Source organism: Microcaecilia unicolor, chromosome 14, assembly GCF_901765095.1.
Source record: "Microcaecilia unicolor chromosome 14, aMicUni1.1, whole genome shotgun sequence".
NCBI lineage: Eukaryota > Metazoa > Chordata > Amphibia > Gymnophiona > Siphonopidae > Microcaecilia > Microcaecilia unicolor.
In genome coordinates, this window is record NC_044044.1 from 16,911,079 (window position 1) to 16,931,020 (window position 19,942).

At 45.9% G+C, this 19,942-nt stretch overlaps 1 protein-coding gene across 3 annotated transcripts in view; it reads right to left on the reverse strand.

The window, feature by feature from the left end:
- Positions 1–18,590, reverse strand: part of LOC115457911 (asialoglycoprotein receptor 1-like) — a 41,962-nt gene extending 23,372 nt beyond the window's left edge. For 2 of the 3 annotated variants that reach the window (XM_030187608.1, XM_030187607.1), the window contains exons 1-2: positions 18,342–18,590; positions 7,212–7,292 (exon numbers count right to left, since the gene is read on the reverse strand). In XM_030187608.1, the coding sequence (XP_030043468.1) occupies positions 7,212–7,278 (67 nt within the window). In that variant the 5' untranslated portion in view covers positions 7,279–7,292; positions 18,342–18,590. The remainder of the gene's footprint in view (positions 1–7,211; positions 7,293–18,341) is intronic. The other variant, XM_030187609.1, reaches the window with a different exon arrangement.
- Positions 18,591–19,942: the final 1,352 nt, after the last annotated feature.

Sequence of the window (19,942 nt, forward strand, 5' to 3'; positions counted from 1 at the left end):
AAAACAAACATTATATGTGTTGAGAAGGCAGGATAGAGGTATTTGGAAGATGTGACCTAGGTGAGGGAGTGTTACTGTACCTCTTAGGTGTTACTGTACCTCTTACAGAAGTCAGAGGCCTATTAGCCCAACTGAGCCTATATGGGCTTTGGAGACAATGTAATACCTCTCTCCTCTGTGTTCACACCTGGAGAATGGGCCCATGTGTTCCCGAAAACTCAGGAACCCCAACATCTTTTGACTGTTCTTTCATTTGCCCAATAAAATGGATTTCACAGACTCTCCAGGCCGAATACAGCTGGGAGACACAAATTAGAGGTCACAGAAAATTCAGCAAGTCAACCATATGGCAACCTGTCAGGAATCTTTGACCTACATGCATCTGATCTGTGGAACCTGCACTCCCCCTTCTCCTAGAATGGGCTCCCAAAAGCTGTGAAACCAATCTACAACCACTTGAACTTCAGGAAATCACTAAAAACCAAGCTGTTCAAAAAGGCCTACCCCAATGACCTCACGTAACCCTCTTCACCTACCAACACAGCAAGACTATGACCGCACAGGACAACACGCAATCTTCATCCATCCTGATCCTCCACTTATACCTCATATGATCACTACACAACCTTGTATGTGTTAACCACCGACTGGGCAAACGCCTTTGACGGTACTATGTAAGCCACATTGAGCCTGCAAATAGGTGGGAAAATGTGGGGTACAAATGCAACAAATAAATAATAATAGACTGATCTCACCTTGAAAACCTCCCGTACCGAGAATTCTAAATGGTGACTCCATATCACTGTCTGTCATTGGTGACTGCTCTGCTGCTGCCAGGTGGTGTAGAGAAGTAGAGAACCCACAAACCACCTAAACAGTCATCAATGACACCAAAGAGGTCCTGTTCTTTTAATGGTGGAGGAGGGCTCACTTCACCCCTATACCTTCCTGGGCTCCACATCAGTTCCTCATCTGTTGCTTAACTATACAACAAACTTGCCTTGAGTTTAACTAACCATCAAATTATCCCAACTGACTGTGTACCACGCATTTTGTTCCCATCATATATCTGCTCTTGGCCCCTCAGCTGTTAGGTTTCAATTTACTGTTTTCAAGTTCACCTCATTTATCGTATTTATGTTTATTCTTGGTTATTTTACTATTGTTATGCTGTTAGCAAAATTATAAGTTTTTATGTTAAAATGTACCCACTGTACACCGCCTTGGGTGAATCTGTTCATAATTCCCTAACGATACCTTGACTCTGCCTTCGCTTAAATTCTCACAATGTAATCCATAACTGATTTGTAACCAATCATATTTCCATTATTTACGATGTATAAGTAAGCCACACTGAGCCCGCAAATAGGTGGGAAAATGTGGGATACAAATACAATAAAATAAAAAATAAATAAATAAAGGCGGTTAATAAATCCTAATCAATAAATCAATAAATAAAATGCATGACTGGGCTGCCAAAGTCCTCCAGCCAGAGAATCTGATTCTGAGATTTCCTACTGGCGAGATACTGGTAATGAAATGCTGGATTAACCTGTATGGTGCAGCAGCTACAACCCTTAAAGGCAGTGATATGGTTCTTCAGAGGTTAGGGAAGGGACACAAGGGAAGGGAAAGCATGTGTTGGGTTCTGAAAGAAAACAAATTGTTACTGCACAGATTGGATGGGCCATTATGGCCTGTATCTGCCATAATTTTCTATGTTAGTAGGATATTAAGGCCCCTCGAGGTATTGCAATATTAATGGATGACTTACTTTAATTTGAGAGTCATGTAATATGATTCTTAATAAGAAGCAAATTATTACTTCTAATAAGTATTTCAATTACTTTTTTTCCTGCCTTTTTAATGTTTTCCCCTCTTCTTAACCTCTTTTCTGCTTTCCTATTGTCTGTCTTCATCTGTCTCGTTTTCTGGTCATCTTTTCCATTTTTTACCTTTACTTAGTTCTGTGTGTCCCCTTCTTTATTCATCCCCTTTCCCTTCCTTTCATCTCAATTTTCTCCACCTCTCTCTTCCTTGCCTCTGTCCCTCTTTGCAGCATTCTTCTGGTCCAGCATAAAGAGCACCCTCTTGCTCCCTCAGATTTTTTTTTTTTTTTTGTATTTTGCCATAGGTACAGGGATAAGTGTGACTACTGGCAAATTCAGGCATGGAACTCAGTCCAACTTCTGACTGAGGAGATCTGTGACAGGTCATTCTGGCTGTTGTCTAAGTTTCTAGTGGAGGGCGAACCTGGGTAGAACACATCTCTTCCTGTTGCTGCGACTTATAATTATAGAGCTGCACAGGAATGGGGATTACGGGAATCCCAAGGAACCTAGGGGAATCCTATAGATATGACTTCCAGGTTTGCAGGAATCCTGTAGGTATGAATTCCAGATTTGTAGGATTCCTACGAGAATAGAAGTAAGCAGTGGGTTTCCCGCAGGAGTGTAGTCAAAATCTCTGACAACTCCAGAGTGAGGTTTGGAACGCACTGAGACGGGATGTTGGAGTACCAGAATGAGGCTTTGAATACCCAGAGAGGCAGCCAGAACACCAGACTGAGGCTTGGAAACTAGTTTCTGCATGGACTTAAGAAATAACTACTTTCAGTTAAGAAATGAATGTTATTTCCCATTGGTTTCTAATGTTTATATACTCTAGAATCTGTAGGAAAGTTTGGGTGGGGTATTGAAGGAATTACCTGTGGGTACAGGTGGGGATGAAGATTAATTGTGGGGTTAGGTGGAGATGGAATGGATCTTAGTGAATATGGGTGGGTATGGATTAGATTCCATTGGAGATGGATGAAATTTCTGGCCCCATGCAACTCTCTAGTTATAATAAAGCAAGTAGTTGAGACTATTCACCTGGCCTGAGTGTGTGAATATGGTACAAGGTCCAAAGGAACTGGAAGAAACTATTGAGTCACAGAAAAAGATGAAGAAAGAATGGAAGGGGCACAAGCACAGCAATAGTGAACACACCTGTACTCGAGCAGAATTACTGTTTCTGGTGCTCACAAGGGGTGAAGGAGAGACAGAGCATCAGTGGCCCAGCTTGGATGCTGCAATGGGCACCCCAACATAATAGACCATGACAAAAAAAACCAACAAAACAGACTAAAACCAAAACAGACCATGACAAAAAAAAAAACCCTCCCCCCAAAAACCCCAAGACAAAATAGACTCTACACAAAACAGGGCAGGGAAACCTCCTTCATCAAGCTGGATTATGTTCTGAAGCAGATTTATGATTCTCACTAGATACCAAGTGTGGATAGTGAAGTCAAGCCGTAGGCAGGTGCCAGGACTTTTCAAGTGACAAGCCCTGGACTTTCTCAGTAATTTATGGCTCCTCCACTTCTTTGTACCCTTCAAATTCGTCCTATTCAAAAATAAATCTATTTCACCAGGCCCTTTTGTCAGGAGTCTATTTTGTCAGGGACTTTTACGTCGGGAACTTTTTTTGTTTGGAACTTTTTTGTCTGGTTTCTTTTGACCGGTTTCTTGTGACAGGGTGCCGCTGCCAATGTCTGTATGGGGCTCTTTTTTTCCCACTTATATTTATACTGATTTTTTCATACACTCTTTTACTGCCACTGATTTTTAACATTTATATTTAAGAGCTCATTAACAGCGTTCTACTGCACGGACTCTCCCCCTCCATATTGCATCCACTTTCAACCTCAATCTACAACTATTCCCCCTCTACCTCCTGTTTTCTCCTGACCGCTCACTGTTTCTTTCTGTCCTTCTGACTTCACATTTCCTTGTCCCTCACATCCCTCCCCCTGCCCTCTAACTCTTCTTCCTTAATCTCGTCCTTGTGATTGCTTATTCTTCCCAGCTCATTACATTAAATTACATCTAGACATATCCCACTACCATCTTTCAGTTCCAAGTGGGTTACAAACCTCAAAGAGGCTCCCCTGACCTTTCACTCTGTCCAGTCCTCTCACTTCTCCCCTTTCTCTTCTGAACTCTCACGGCTTACTCCAGTCCCTAATGTGATCTCACTCACCTCTGTTCCTCTCTCCCTGTCCTGTCCCCTCACTGCTCCCCCTCTACCTCCCTATCCTAATCCTTCACTGCTATTTCCTTCGGTCCCTCTCCTGGTTTTTCAGTTTCCCTCCCTCCCAGACCTCTCACTGTTTCCAGAGGGACCCTTTTACTAAGCCACAAATTAGAGTTACCGCCCAGTTACCACATGGCCCTTGCGGTAATTTCAATTTTGGCGCACGTCTGCTTTGTGCGTCTGAAAAATATTTTTTTTTATTTTCTGACGCGTGGCTACGCGCGGCAGGTGGCATTTGACGAGCGTAGACCATTACCGCCCAGTTACTGCGTGAGACCTTACCGCTAGGTCAATGGCTTGTGGTAAGGTCTCAGACCCAAAATGGACGCGCGGCAATTTTCATTTTGTTGCACGTCCACGTTCGTCAAAAATTTTTTTAAAAGGCATTTTTTTGTAGGTGTGCTAAAAAATAATTCTGCCCGCGCCCGAAACACGCGTCTACACTACTGCAGGCCATTTTTTAAGCGCACCTTCGTAAAAGGACCCCAGAGATTCTCACCCATTAAGAGTATGTCATACTTTTTTGAAGGATCTCTCCCTCTCACATTCTCTAAGGCCCTTCTCTCCCTCATTCGGACTATGTCACATCCATTTGAAGGCTCTCTTGTTCTCTTTTCTCACGCTCATTTAAAGGCTGTCTCGCTCTCACACTGCGTGAGCCCCCTTCTCTAATCCATGACATCCTCAATGCCACTGCACAGAACCTGATTACTGCTTTCATGAGAGGCAAGAAGAAAAGCCGTGTGGTCCCACCAGTGGCGTAGCAAGGGCGGGGCAGTGGGGGCGGTCCGCCTCGGGTGCACGCTGCTAGAGGTTGCAGAGAGGAGCCGCGCGTCTGTCGGCTCCGCTGTTTCCCAGCTCCCTCTGCTCCGGAACAGGTTACTTCCTGTTCCAGGGCAGAGGGAGCAGGGAGTCAGTGGTGCCGACAGACGCGTGGCTGCTCTCTGCACCCTCCAGCATCCAAGAATGCACTCGTGGGGGTGGGGGGCTTGATGCACCGGGGAAGGGGTGTCATTGCACCGGGGGGAGGGGTGTCGTGCTGCACCCTGGGGGGACGGACGCCACTGCACCCGGGGAGGGGTGCGCAGCGGCGATCCACCCCGGGTGGCAGCCGATCTAGGAACGCCACTGGGCCCCACCAGTAGGAAGAATTTTGGCACTCTGCACTACCTTCTCCTGCTCCATCCCTTTTTCCTGCACCTATAAGTATCTGTGGAATGAAATCTATGCACACTGCACAGACTGGAAAAATCCTTCAATGATGACTTCATATCGCCTCTACTTTTAGTGGCACCAAAGAAAGGCAAATCTCACTTTACGATGATTTTATTTTCTTCATTTTCAAAGCAAAGTCCTCTGGAGACAAAAAAAATGCCTGCTGTATTTGAACGCAACTCACTTTGAAGTTCTAAGAAAGGCATGAGCTAGAAGATATCAAACATAGAAACGGCAAGTGACCGACTCACCTGCAAATGTGCAGTAAAGACTTCCCTCTCTGCCCTGCCCTCGCGTCAAGACGTGATGACATCAGAGGGCGGAACAGAGAGGGAAACGGAGTCGGAGTCACTGTCGGACGCTGCCGCCTGGAAACGAACATCGCGCGCACCAACCTGCACCCTCCCCCCCCCCATCCCCGCCGCCGTTCCTGCCCTCCTCCGCACCGGGCCCCCTGCACTGACCTGACAGGGCCTCTCATCTCCGAGTGGAAGCGCTGCAGGCAGCAGCAGAGCGATCTGCTGCTGCTTGCAGCGCTTTCACACGAAGGGGAGAGGCCCTGTCAGGTCAGTGCAGGGGGCCCGGCACGGAGGGGCGAGGGAGCAGCGGCGAGGAGGGTAGCCGGAAATCTCGTCCGTTTTAACGGGCTTAATGGCTAGTATAATATATAAGCCGCATAGGTGCCTGCGTGCGCCCAACTTGCGTCAATTTGGAATTACCGCCCAGCTGCCACGTGGCCCAAGCAGTAATTTCATTTTTTACCCGCGTCCACTATGCACACCAGAGAATCGTTTTTATTTTCCGGCGCATGGTGCTAACTGGGCGGTAACAGGCATTCTACGTGCGTAGACCACTACCGCCTGGTTAATGCGTGAGACCTTACCGCTAAGTCAACGGGTCTCAGATCCAAAATGGACGTGTGCCAATTTTCATTTTGCCCCACGTCCATTTTCGGCTAAAATTTTTTTAAAAGGCATTTTTTTTTTACAGGTGTGCTGAAAAATGCATCGGCGCATATCCAAAACATATGCTTACACTAACACAGGCCATTTTTCAGCGCACCTTAGTAAAGGACCTCATAGTACAGTGATGGTGAACCTACGGCACGCGTGCCAGAGAGGGCACGCGCGCCGTCGCCTCAGCCAGAGTCGTACTGCCACTGTCAACTGCTGGTGCGATTGCGCTAACAGTTCAAAGTTGGGTCGGAGCGGAGGAGAGACCCACCGGAAGTTCGTTCACCCACCGGAAGTTCGTTCCCTCCTCCCTTCGAGTTCCAGGTCCCCTCCCTCCGAATTTTAAAAGTCATCTATTTTACCTCGTCGGGGTTAGGGCCAGCAGCATGCAGGCTCGGCTCGGTGCTTAGTTCCGTTTTCCCTTCTCTCTCTCTCAGGTCTGGTCCCGCCTTTGCGGAAACAGGGAATGAGGGCGGGACCAGAGCTAAGAGAGAAGGGAAAACTGAACTAAGCACTGAGCTGAGCCTGCATGCTTTTTACCGCTGCTGCCGCCCTAACCCCGACGAGGTAAGATAGATGACTTTTAAAATTTGGAGGGAGGGGGCCTGGAACTCGAAGGGGGGGGGGGGGGGGGACCCTGGAACTGGGAGGGAGGTTAAATTGCCCTGTTGGCACTTTGCGATAAATAATTAGATTTTGGGTTGCTGTTTGGGCACTCGCTCTCTGAAAGGTTCGCCATCACTGCCATAGTATTTTAGCTCATAGCTTTCTCAGAAGTTCAAGGTGAAGTACATTTTACAGAATTTCTAGATTTATACTCTAGATACACCGTCTGAAAAATCTCACTCTTTGGTCTTCCGGACAGCAAATCTCACTGTTTGGGATGGTTCACCCCTCCCTACCTCCTCCCTCTCTCCCCCCCCCCCCCCTTTCATCTCCTGGCTTCTCACTGTCCCCTCCTACCTTTCTCATTTTTGTAGCTTTCATCAGCTACTTCCAGACACTGCAAATCCTGGTAGTCTTTGACCATCTTTTGTCTCCGCCCTGCAGGAGACATACAGGAAGGATTTACAATAAGCAAAACACAACAGAGCATGGGGCAACCTTCCGCATGTAGAGGGATCGATGCAGTGAGCTGCGTTATCATTTGGCACAGTGATTTACTCATGATTTTCTCATGCGAGTCTTACTCCCAATGCGGGAAGAAAGATTAGTGTGGGGAAAATCAGCTCAGGCTGATCTAAAGAAGCAGTAACGATCCAGAGGTCACCAACCCCTTAACCCAAAGATGTCCATGTTGGCTCCTGGCCTCTGACCACTTTTTGGCCACACTGAACATGTCTCTGGTATTTAACTTGTTTTATTATTTTATTAAACCATTTAATATACCAGTTTCTGGTCCCTGTATCAGATGATTGACCTTGCTATTAAGGATATATTATTTCCTGTTTTTCACCATAAACAAAAATAAAACTAGAGCATGGAAGCCATGTTGGGCTTTTTAAATAAAACCCTGTGATATAAAGAAACCTTGTCTTTGTGATCTTCATTTGTCTTGCATCAGTGGTGGAGATGAAGGTTGTATCTGCATTCAAGAAAGCTTGGGATCAGGGGCGTAGCCAGACCTCGAGGTGGGAGGGGGGCCGGAGCCCAAGAGAGGGCACATTTTGGTCCCCAACCCCCGCCAGCTGAAGTACCGCCACCTCAAAGAACTTGGCTGGCGAGGGTCCCCGACCCCCGCCAGCTGGAGACTTCATCCAGTGCTAGTCTCTGGCATCAACGCATTGCCTGCCCTGCTGTCTCTTCTCCTCATGCCCAGCACGCTCCTTTTAGTGAAACCGAAGGAGCGTGCCCGACGTGAGGGGATGAGAGAGCAGGGCAGGCAAAGCGGTAGCGCTGTCGCAGACCAGTGCTGGACAAAGTCTTCAGCTGGCAGGGGTTGGGGACCCCCACCAGCCAACCAGGGGCCCAGAGAAAATTTTGGGGGGGCAGGCCCCCATGGCCCCACCTAGCTATGCCACCGCTTAGGATAAGTACAGAGGATCTCTAAGGAAGAGGAATGGATAATAGATGGTACGGATGGATAGAATGGATATGGTCTTTATCTGCCATCATTTTCTGTTTCTATATAGTAGACATTCTCGATGTTGGATGCAAAAAGGGAACTGCTGAGACCAAGGTTCTAAATGAGAGAAGCCAAATGAGATGGAAAATGGTTGAAGGAAACTAGATCAACAGTGTTACCCAACAGTCTCCACAGGGGAGAGTGGACCTAAGAGGCTGCTTCATTAGTTCTAACAGTGTAGCTACAGTTACAAAACAAGATGGAAAAACAAGAATCGAATATATCCCTAATAGCAAAGTCAACCATATGAGCCAGGAGAAGGGTTGGATCAACAAGGTCAAAGTGCTGCTTGATTGATTGACCTCCAGGTGGAACTTTAATTCGTCCGTTAAACAAAGGAGGAGGGATTTCATGCAGCGACCTGCGAGAAAACCAGGCTTCTTAGGCCGCAACACTTTAGTCTGGATCAAGAAAGTAGACAACCCAAGGATCCTCGCTCCCCCCCCCTTCAATCCCATGAAAAATACCCTAGAGGCCCAAGTGATCCCCCACAATTGCCTCCAGAACCCCTAACTCTCCTCCCTCCCCCCCCCCCCAAACTCCCAAATGCACCTCTAGACTTAGGAGGCAGGAGTGATACCCACTTGCTTCTGCCTCCACGTCGCCATCAACAGATTGACCCCTCACCACCGTTTTCCAAGATTGCATTCTGGATACAATCAATGGGTGAGTTTATCCCGGGATATAGTTATAGATGAAGAAAATTTGTATTGGGATGTGGTAACAGAGAAATTTTATTGAGACTCGTATAGGATTGTGTTTGATGATTGTTTTATATTATTTTATATGTACTGTATTTTATGTTAACATTGAACTCTTTTATTTGGTTACTTTAATCACATTGTCATTTCTGAACATTACACATTACCCTTGATCTCAGATACCTGGATTGAATTGTATATATATTTACTTCTAATTTACTTTATTTTCTGTACTTTAATTGCAATAATATTCTGTACTTCTCGTTCTGGAAATGGCGCTCGCCATTACGGCATAATGTAAGCCACATTGAGCCTGCAAAGAGGTGGGAAAATGTGGGATACAAATGCAGCAAATAAATGTATGCATGCATGTTACTTATAACTAAGTCGCATAGTTGAAAAGGGGGCATGACCATGGGTGAGGCGCGGGCATTTCTATAATCTATGCGCATTATTACATCATACACCCGCTTTGTGCCTAATTTAGGAGTCGGGATTCACGCCAAGTAAAGTGGCCTAAATGGACATAACTAAATTTGGTCACATGGAGAGCCGCTTGGCGTATTCTATACACCGCATGGAACTCTAAGCTGATTTTATAAAATGTAGGCGTATTTCTTATACGCACTGACTTTTCAGGCATCGTATATAGAACCTAGCCTGAAATGTATTCTATAAATGGTGTCTAACTTTCAGCACCATTCATACAATAGTGTTTAGCACGCCATTTTTTTCGGTGTCAAGGTTTTTGGCTCTGTTTATAGAACTTGGTCCTATACGTGTATTCCCTATTTCACACGAGGATGCAGGTGGATGAGGAAACGTTTCTGTCGGCTTTTATACCTGTGTCGTGCTTGTTTCGGCCAAAGCTTTTCATGAGGAATAAAATAACTCATTTTCCGTAATTGTATCTAGTTGATTTCTGCCTCCAAAATGAAACCACATAATAATCTTGGCCTCATTCTTCACTAGCAGCAATTATACATGTATGTTCATAAAATGGGACAGCTACACAGGGAAGTGTCGACACTTTGCACGTGGAAGTCGTGAAATCACCACTTCCACATGTAAAGTACCGACACCTCTTCATGGAAACTGCTGGATCTGTACCATTCATTTATTTTTCAAAATGTATGAGGTCCTTTTACAAAGGCGTGCTGAAAAATGGCCTGCAGTAGTGTAGGCGTGGGATTTGGGCGCACACAGAATCATTTTTCAGTGCACCGGTAAAAAAGACCTTTTTTTAATTTTTGCCAAAAATGGACGTGTGGCAAAATCAAAATTGCCATGCATCCATTTTGGGTCTGAGACCTTACCGCCAGCCATAGACCTAGTAGTAATGACCTACACGCGTCAGATGCCACTTGGCGCGCATCTGCTATTCTCACCAGAAAAATACAAAATATTTTTCAGACACGCGTGGAGGGGCATAATCGAACGGGGCACCCAAGTTTTCCTGAGGGCGTCCTTGCAGGACATCCCTGCAAATGGGCAGGGAAACCCGTATTATCGAAACAAGATGGGTGTCCATCTTTCATTTCGATAATACGGTCAGGGATGCCCAAATCTCAACATTTAGGTTGACCTTAGAGATGGTAGACCTAAATGTTGAGATGGTCGACCTTAGAGATGGTCGTCCCTGGTTTTCGGCCATATTGGAATCCGAGGACGCCCATCTCAAAAACAACCAAATCCAAGGCATTTGGTCGTGGGAGGAGCCAGCATTCGTAGTGCACTGGTCCCCCTGACATGCCAGGGCACCCTAGGGGGCACTGCAGTTGACTAACTGATGCACTAACTGAATGGAAAAAGCCCTTCCCTTACCGATCCCTTAACGATTCAGAAAGGAACAGGCATGCATGAAGGAAATCGCATGCAAATGAGCTGCTCACTGTTAGCTCATTTGCACACGATTTCCTTCCTAAGGAGGGGAAGCCAGCGCAGAGCTGCCAAGCATTATGCGTGGCTGCTCTGCGCATGCCAAAGATGGCTTCATACATGCAGGCAAGCGGCGTGTATAATAGCTGTCTACAACCTTAGATAAATTGCCATCTACAACCTTAAAAAAGTACAAGTCCAGGTGAAAATGTCCAAGTGCTTGTCTGGGACGTCTTTTGTTTTTTTAGAGTATGGGTGAAGGACGTCCTTCGCTATTCCTTTGTCTCTGCAACGGCAGTTGAAGATGTCCAAAATGTGGGTGTTTTTGTGAGAAGGGCATTTGGATTTTGGATCATACAGTAAGTAGCAGCAGTGGGATTTAAACTGGCCACCTCTGCAAGACCAGTGCTCTAACCACTAGGCTAGGCCACTCCACTCTACTCCACTCCCTTGAAATTTGGCTGTCCCTGTGGTGGTGGTGGGGGGAAGTTCAGGACGTCCAAAATGTTTGAAAGAAGGACGTCAACGCCTTCGCTATGCCTCCATTGACACGCATATACCTCCCTTCCCAGGGACCTGCATACTGCTGCGATGGACCTGAGTATGACATTTGAAGCTCACAAAAAAAGTTTTTAAAGTTGTTTTTTTTCAGGGTGGGAGGGGGTTAGTCACCACTTGGGGGAGTCAGGGGAGGTCATCCCCGATTCCCTCCAGTGGTCATCTGGTCAGTTCGGGCACCTTTTTGAGGCTTGGTCGTAAGAAAAAATGGACCAAGTAAAGTCGGCCAAGTGCTCGTCAGGGACGCCCTTCTTTTTTCCATTATCGCTCGAGGACGCTCATCTGTTAGTCCCGCCCCAGTCCTGCCTTCGTTACGCCTCTGACACGCCCCCGGGAACTTTGGTCGTCCCCGCGATGGGAAGCAGTTGGGGACGCCCAAAATCGGCTTTCAATTATGCCGATTTGGGCGACCCTGAGAGAAGGATGCCCATCTCCCAATTTGTGTCGAAAGATGGGCACGCGGATCGGAAAAAGATTTTTTATTTTCTGGCGCGCGTCAAAATCCACACACCGAGTGGCATTTGACGCACGTAGGTCATTACCGCCCAGTTACCGCGTGAGACTTTACCACCAGGTCAATGGCTGGCGGTAAGGTCGCAGACCCAAAATGGACGCATGGCAATTTTCTATTTTGCTACACATCCATTTTCAGCAAAAAATTTTTAAAAAGGCCTTTTTTTTTACAGGTGCACTAAATGATGATTCTGCGCACGCCCAAAACATGCTTCCACAACACCGTGGGCCATTTTTCAGCGCACCTTAGTAAAAGGACTCCTGTGTTAGCAGATCCTTTTCTAAGATACCATTGGACCCGAGGTCTTCTGACCTTGACGTCTCAATTCTGATGTCTACATTCTAAGTAAATTTGTTTCATTTTCCCTGTTATTTTTATTTATTGCATTTGTATCCCACATTTTCCCACCTATTTGCAGGCTCAATGTGGCTTACAGAGGTCTGTTATGCAGTGGCGTACCGAGGGGGGGAGCGGTCCGCCCGGGTGCACGCCACTGTGGGGGTGCCGCGCGTCTGTCGACTTCACTCGTTCCCTGCTCCCTCTGCCCCGGAATGGGTTACTTCCTGTTCCGGGGCAGAGGGAGCAGGGAACGAGTGAAGTCGACAGGCGCGCAGCACCCCCCCCCCCCCCCCAGCAGGTAAAGATGCACCCGGGGGGGTGTGTTTTTTTGCCAGGAAAAGGTTCCGTTGTTTCGCTGCTGGAGGGGTGCCGCGCGTCTGTCGGCAACGCTCGTTCCCTGCTCCCTCTGTCCCAGAACAGGAAGTAACCCATTCCAGGGCAGAGGGAGCAGGGAACGAGTGTTGCCGACAGACACGCGGCACCCCTCCAGCTGGTAAAGATGCACCCGGGGGGGGGGTGTCCGTCATTTCGCCGGGGGGTCACGCTGCACCCGGGGGGGGGGGGCGCATCAGCGATCCGCCTCGGGTGTCAGCGACCCTAGGAACGCCACTGCTGTTATGGCATTGCCATCCCAGGGTGTCAGATACAATTGGTGTTGCAAAGAGATTAAGGATGGAAAGAAGTACTAAGAAAGTAGATATAGAAAGATGACTTTCGGATTGGGGTGGATTGGTGAGGCGGTATAGTTAAGCTATGGGTCCTCTTTGTAGGCTTTATTGAAGAGATACCCCATTCCTCAAGACCCTTCACTGGCTCCCTATCCGTTTTCGCATCCTGTTCAAACTTCTTCTACTAACCTATAAATGTACTCACTCTGCTGCTCCCCAGTATCTCTCCACACTCGTCCTTCCCTACACCCCTTCCCGTGCACTCCGCTCCATGGATAAATCCTTCTTATCTGTTCCCTTCTCCACTACTGCCAACTCCAGACTTCGCACCTTCTGTCTCGCTGCACCCTACGCCTGGAATAAACTTCCTGAGCCCCTACGTCTTGCCCCATCCTTGGCCACCTTTAAATCTAGACTGAAAGCCCACCTCTTTTGCTTTTGACTTGTAACCACTTGTAACCACTCGCCTCCACCTACCCTCCTCTCCTCCTTCCTGTACACATTAATTGATTTGATTACTTTATTTTTTGTCTATTAGATTGTAAGCTCTTTGAGCAGGGACTGTCTTTCTTCTATGTTTGTGCAGCGCTGCGTACGCCTTGTAGCGCTATAAAAATGCGTAGTAGTAATAGTAATCTCAAGGAGTATCAACATTCCATCTAGAACCCCAAAGAATAGCAAGATTCTGGAATCCTAAAGAGTGACAAGATTCCATGCAAGATTCGTAACCACTTGTAACCACTCGCCTCCACCTACCCTCCTCTCCTCCTTCCTGTACACATTAATTGATTTGATTTGCTTACTTTATTTATTTTTTGTCTATTAGATTGTAAGCTCTTTGAGCAGGGACTGTCTTTCTTCTATGTTTGTGCAGCGCTGCGTACGCCTTGTAGCGCTAAAGAAATGCTAAATAGTAGTAGTAGTAGTCTCTTGTAATCAGAGGTGATATTGTGATGTCATAATGCCTCTGGCCACCAATAAGAGCCAACCTCATCAGTGATGTCACAATGGCTTGATTGTCCTATACTTGGCTCACTTTTATTACATAGCTCTTTGAGCAGGGACTGTCTTTCTTCTATGTTTGTGCAGCGCTGCGTACGCCTTGTAGCGCTATAGAAATGCTAAATAGTAGTAGTAGTCTCTTGTAACCAGAGCTGATATTGTGATGTCATAATGCCTCAGGCCACCAATAAGAGCCAACCTCATCAGTGATGTCACAATGGCTTGATTGTCCTATACTTGGCTCACTTTTATTACATAGCTCTTTGAGCAGGGACTGTCTTTCTTCTATGTTTGTGCAGCGCTGCGTACGCCTTGTAGCGCTATAGAAATGCTAAATAGTAGTAGTAGTCTCTTGTAACCAGAGCTGATATTGTGATGTCATAATGCCTCAGGCCACCAATAAGAGCCAACCTCATCAGTGATGTCACAATGGCTTGATTGTCCTATACTTGGCTCACTTTTATTACATAGCTCTTTGAGCAGGGACTGTCTTTCTTCTATGTTTGTGCAGCGCTGCGTACGCCTTGTAGCGCTATAGAAATGCTAAATAGTAGTAGTAGTCTTCAGGGATTTACGAAAGTTGGATATTTCGTCGATTGTTTTCAGATCGGCTGGTAGTGCGTTCCACAACTGCGTACTCATGTAGGAGAAGGAGGTCGCGTGTATGAGCTTGTATTTTAGTCCTTTACAGCCGGAGAAGTGTAGGTTAAGGAATTTTCTAATATGAACAAACATCCCTAGAATTTATCCTGCGTTAATGCAAGGGCAGAAGGACACATAGGTTATATGGCTCACAGCCCTGTCTTGTGACTGTTAATCACATTTCTTTGTAATGTTGACAGTGCAAAAATGTATTTATTTCCTGTTTGATCCCTGATGCCAGGAAGGAAAAATGATACAGGGGTGGCGGGTGATGGTGGAGAGAAGCCCCCTCCTCCTTCTTCCCGGTCATTCTGAACTGTCGGTGGAACATGGCAGTGGGATGCTTGTTCCCATTACCAATATCAGGAAGATGGAGTATTTGGGCTTCAGGGAGGGGTCTGGCTTCAGTGTGTTTTGCTCTGCACTTCTTAAATCCCTTTTGTCCTGGAAATGTAAATGTGGATTTCACAAGTGAAAGGCTCAAGTTAGGAAAATGTAGGTCAAAACAAGAAAACAAAAGGAGTCCAAAATAATTGGAAATAAGAAACAGGTGATATTTAAAAATTGATAGATCAACCCCCCCCCCCCCCCCCCCCCCAAAAAAAAAACTTGTATATATCATAGGTTGATCTGTTGAATCTTGCAGAAAACGCTTTCCACCAAAACATATATCGGAGAAAACAGTTCTTCAAATATCTGAATTCAAAACTTGAAATAATATATGGCCAAGTCAACAGACCTTATAATTCAAGTCAAGTGGAGGAGTGGCCTAGTGGTTAGAGTGGTGGACTTTGGTCCTGGGGAACTGGGTTTGATTCCCACTGCAGGCGCAGGCAGCGCCTTGTGACTCTGGGCAAGTCACTTAACCCTCCATTGCCCCATGTAAGCCGCATTGAGCCTGCCATGAGTGGGAAAGCGCAGGGTACAAATGTAACAAAAATAAAATAGATACTATTGGAGATTCTACATGGAATGTTGCTACTATTGGAGATTCTACATGGAATGTTGCTAGTCCACTAGCAACGTTCCATGTAGAAGGCTGCGCAGGCTTCTGTTTCTGTGAGTCTGACGTCCTGCATGGACTTGGAAAAATTCCGCATTTTTAGGTATAACTTGTCTGGAATGTTTTTACGTTTGGGGAGCGTGCCAGGTGCCCTTGACCTGGATTGGCCACTGTCGGTGACAGGATGCTGGGCTAGATGGACCTTTGGTCTTTCCCAGTATGGCACTACTTATGTACTTATGTACAGAAGCAGAAGCCTGCGCGGCCACACTGGTGATCTGCAAGGGCCGACTTCTACATGGAATGTTGTTAGTGGAATAGCAACATTCCATGTAGAATCTCAAATAGTAGCAACAGTGGAGGAGGAGTGGCCTGGTGGTGGACTTTGGTCCTGAGGAACTGAGTTCGATTCCCACTTCATGCACAGGCAGCTCCCTGTGACTCTGGGCAAGTCACTTAACCCTCCATTGCCCCAGGTACAAAAAAGTACCTAAGCCGCATTGAGCCTGCCATGAGTGGGAAAGCGCAGGGTACAAATAAAAAAAAAAAATCAATTCTTGTATACATACCGCTAATATCCCCTTTCTAGGGTTCAGTGTGGTTTACATTCTAAGTGAGCAAAAGCTGATAATGTTAGCGTGAGGTATGAGAACAATTAGAGACCATTGGTGTAATGTCCGAGACCAAAAACATTATAGGAAAGGATCATGGATGATACTAGGAGTTAGAAGTCAATGGATTGTGATGAGGCAGTCTTTGGGAAGAGAGAGGTTTTTAGCCTCTTCCTGAAGCTAAGGTAGCTGTTTTCTGTTCTGATGGCAATAGGTAGAGAGTCCCATATTTTAACTCCAAGTACAGGGAATAGCTGAAAATCTTCTGATTTCGAATTGTCTTTTAAAGGTAATCAATAGAACTAAAACAAAATAAAATATGGAAAAGTTATTGGACATAACTTAATACATTTCTCGATTAGCTTTCGAAGATGGCCTTCTCCGTCAGATCGGAAATAAGCAAATGTTGGTAGATGACAGTATATATAAGTGATCAATATCCTATCTAAATACTGTATATCACTATTCACTCATAATTATTATATTTTCAGACCTCAGAGGTCTGAAAATATAATAATTATGAGTGAATAGTGATATACAGTATTTAGATAGGATATTGATCATTTGATTGTGATTTTGCTGTATATATAAAATATCACCAGTGGGCATAACTTGACATCATTAGTGGAGTATATATACAAGTGAAACATCAAAGCATTTCAGTGACAGTCTAAGAGGATGGGGGTGGATAGGTGAGAGACAGGAAGAGTCGGGTGGATGAGGGACAGGGAGATACGCATGGAGACAGGAGGGTGACAAAGCAGTACAATTTTATGGTTTATAATGGGCTAGAAAACCCAGATCTTTGTTAAGTCCTGTCTGGTGGGTGTCAAAATATTGAATCATTCTGACTTCAAAGGTCTTACGTTCCTGTATTGTTTTAAAGTTCCCTTTCAGGATTCTTACCATGAAAATCACTGGTACAGTGTTCTGGTTTTGTAAAGTGCTGCCCACAGAGGTGACAACCTGATTGGTACTGGCATTTTTCATATGGTGTCTATGTAAATTAAATCTCTTCTTTAGCATCTGACTTGTTTCTCCAATGTAGCAGCCTTCGTTGCATTTTTTACACTGAATGATATATACCACATTGGAAGATGAGCACCTGAAAGATTCCTTAATGTTGAATATTTTTCCTTTGTGAACGACCGTGGGGTCCTGTGAAATTGTCTTTTAAAACGGTAACAGTTGTTCTTTCAATCATTAGCTCTGCTTTTCTGCCTCTCTGGCTGTTCCTGTATCTCTGGTTATTGCCCCTGTTTTCCCCTTCTGCCCCTCTCTCTCTCCCCTCAGCAGTTCCTGTATTTCTGTTTACTGCCTCTGCTTTTCTCCTCCTGCTCCTCTCTCTCTCTTTTCAGCAGTTCCTCTATCTGTGAGTTTTTGCCTCTGTTTTCTCCTCCCCCCCTCTCTCTCTCTCTCTCCCCCCCCCCCCCCCCCTCAGCAGTTCCTCTATCTCTGGTTATTGCCCCACATGTTCTCTTCCTGCCTCTCTCTCTCCCCTCAACAGTTCCTGTATCTCTGTTTTTGCCTCTGCTTTCCCCCTCCTATCCCTCCCTCTCATCTCAGCAGTTCCTCTATCTCTGGTTATTACATCTGTTTTTCTCCTCCTGCCCCTCTGTCTCTCTCCTCTCACCAGTTCCTCTGTCTCTGGTTATTGCCCCTGTTTCCCCTCCTGCCCCCTCTCTCTCTCCCCTCAGCAGCTCCCGTATCTCTAGTTATTGCCCCTGTGTTTCCCCCTTCTGCCCCTGTTCCCTTCAGCAGTTCCAATATCTCTGGTTTTACCCTTTTGCCCCTCTCTCCCCTCAGCTGTTCCTGTGTCTCTGGTTATTGCCCCTGTTCCCCCCCCCCCCCCCCCCCCGACCTTGTCTCAGCAGTAGGGACAGTAACTGCGTAAGGATTTATTTAAAAATTATTTGTATGTCCTTCCTGTGGAACTTGTTTCTTAATACTTCAGCGATTCATTCCTAATTCATTATCAACCCCAGTTTCTAGATATTTGTCCTGTTCCCACTATCCTACAGATGTCGGATCAAACAGCTTTCCAGGGCTTACCTTTGTGCCCTGGTTATCGGATCACTGTGGACCTCACTGGCCAAATTTTCTGGGGTGCAGGTTGGACGCAGGACCTTCTTCAGATGAAGTTTTCCTCACCTTGCCTCGTTCTCCTTTCTGGAGCTGCAAAGACACCAGGCTAGTAGTTTTTCTCAAGGATAAATAAGAGCTGATTAGGAGAGAAGTGGGGAGGAAATGAGCTGCACAATTCAGCACAATTTTTGTCACTTCTCCTTACACTGGCATTCCTCTTCCTAGAAGATATTACGTGAATTAAAAAATAACAAAACCTGAAGGGGAGTTTCCAGCCAGCCCCACAGCCCTAGGAAGGTGGTAGTTTAAAGCAAGTGGGTTGGTAGTAAACATGGATAAGAGAGACGATCGATAGATTTGGGAATTTGGCTCAAAACGTTTGGGTGGGGTTATGATAGCCTTCTCGCAGGAGAGTGTGAGAGATTTAGAAATTTGGATCTTTCCCAGCCTTGATTTTTGTTATGACTGTTCAGTAAGTAGCAAAAACAGCTTATAGGAAGCCGCCATGGTTAAAGGGTTGAAAGCCTATTTGTCAACAAAGCTGTAACTGGACATTTCTATTAAGCTATCATCATTAGATTACTGTAATGCTGTTCTGTTAGGACTTCCTAAGATGTTGGTTCGACAGGTAAGTATATAAGTACATAAGTAATGCCACACTGGGAAAAGACCAAGGGTCCATCGAGCCCAGCATCCTGTCCACGACAGCGGCCAATCCAGGCCAAGGGCACCTGGCAAGCTTCCCAAACGTACAGACATTCTATACATGTTATTCCTGGAATTGTGGATTTTCCCCAAGTCCATTTAGTAGCGGTTTATGGACTTGTCCTTTAGGAAACCATCACCCCTTTTTAAACTCTGCTAAGCTAACCGCCTTCACCATGTTCTCCGGCAACGAATTCCAGAGTTTAATTATGCGTTGGGTGAAGAAACATTTTCTCCAATTTGTTTTAAATTTACTACACTGTAGTTTCATCGCATGCCCCCTAGTCCTAGTATTTTTGGAAAGCATGAACAGATGCTTCACATCCACCTGTTCCACTCCACTCAATATTTTATATACCTCTATCATGTCTCCCCTCAGCCGTCTCGTCTCCAAGCTGAAAAGCTCCAGCCTCCTTAGTCTTTCTTCATAGGGAAGTCGTCCCATCCCCAGTAAATAGAGAATTAAAAGCTTGAGCTGACCAACATAGATCATACACTATTTATGTATCCTTCTCCCTCCCCCATGTATTTTCCTATGTATGCACTCATGTCCTGAACTTCAACGCATGCTTCTGACGAATTGAACTCGGGCCTCGAGAGCTCAGTCCTCAAGGTACAGCTTGTAGAAAGTGCAGCTGCACTGGTCTTACTGGGAGCATCAAAATATGAGATCAGAAGTCCAGTCTTAAGGGAATTCCATTAGAGGGCGACTAAAAACAGCTTTTTGGAGTTTTGGCTGAAACTAAATTTGCAACTGAAATTTGTTGCTCGGTTTCAGCTAAAACCAAAAAGCAAAACCAGACCCCCTCCCAAGTGTCTCCCCTTCACCCACCCATAGGCTCCTCCAGGCCTACATTACTCTC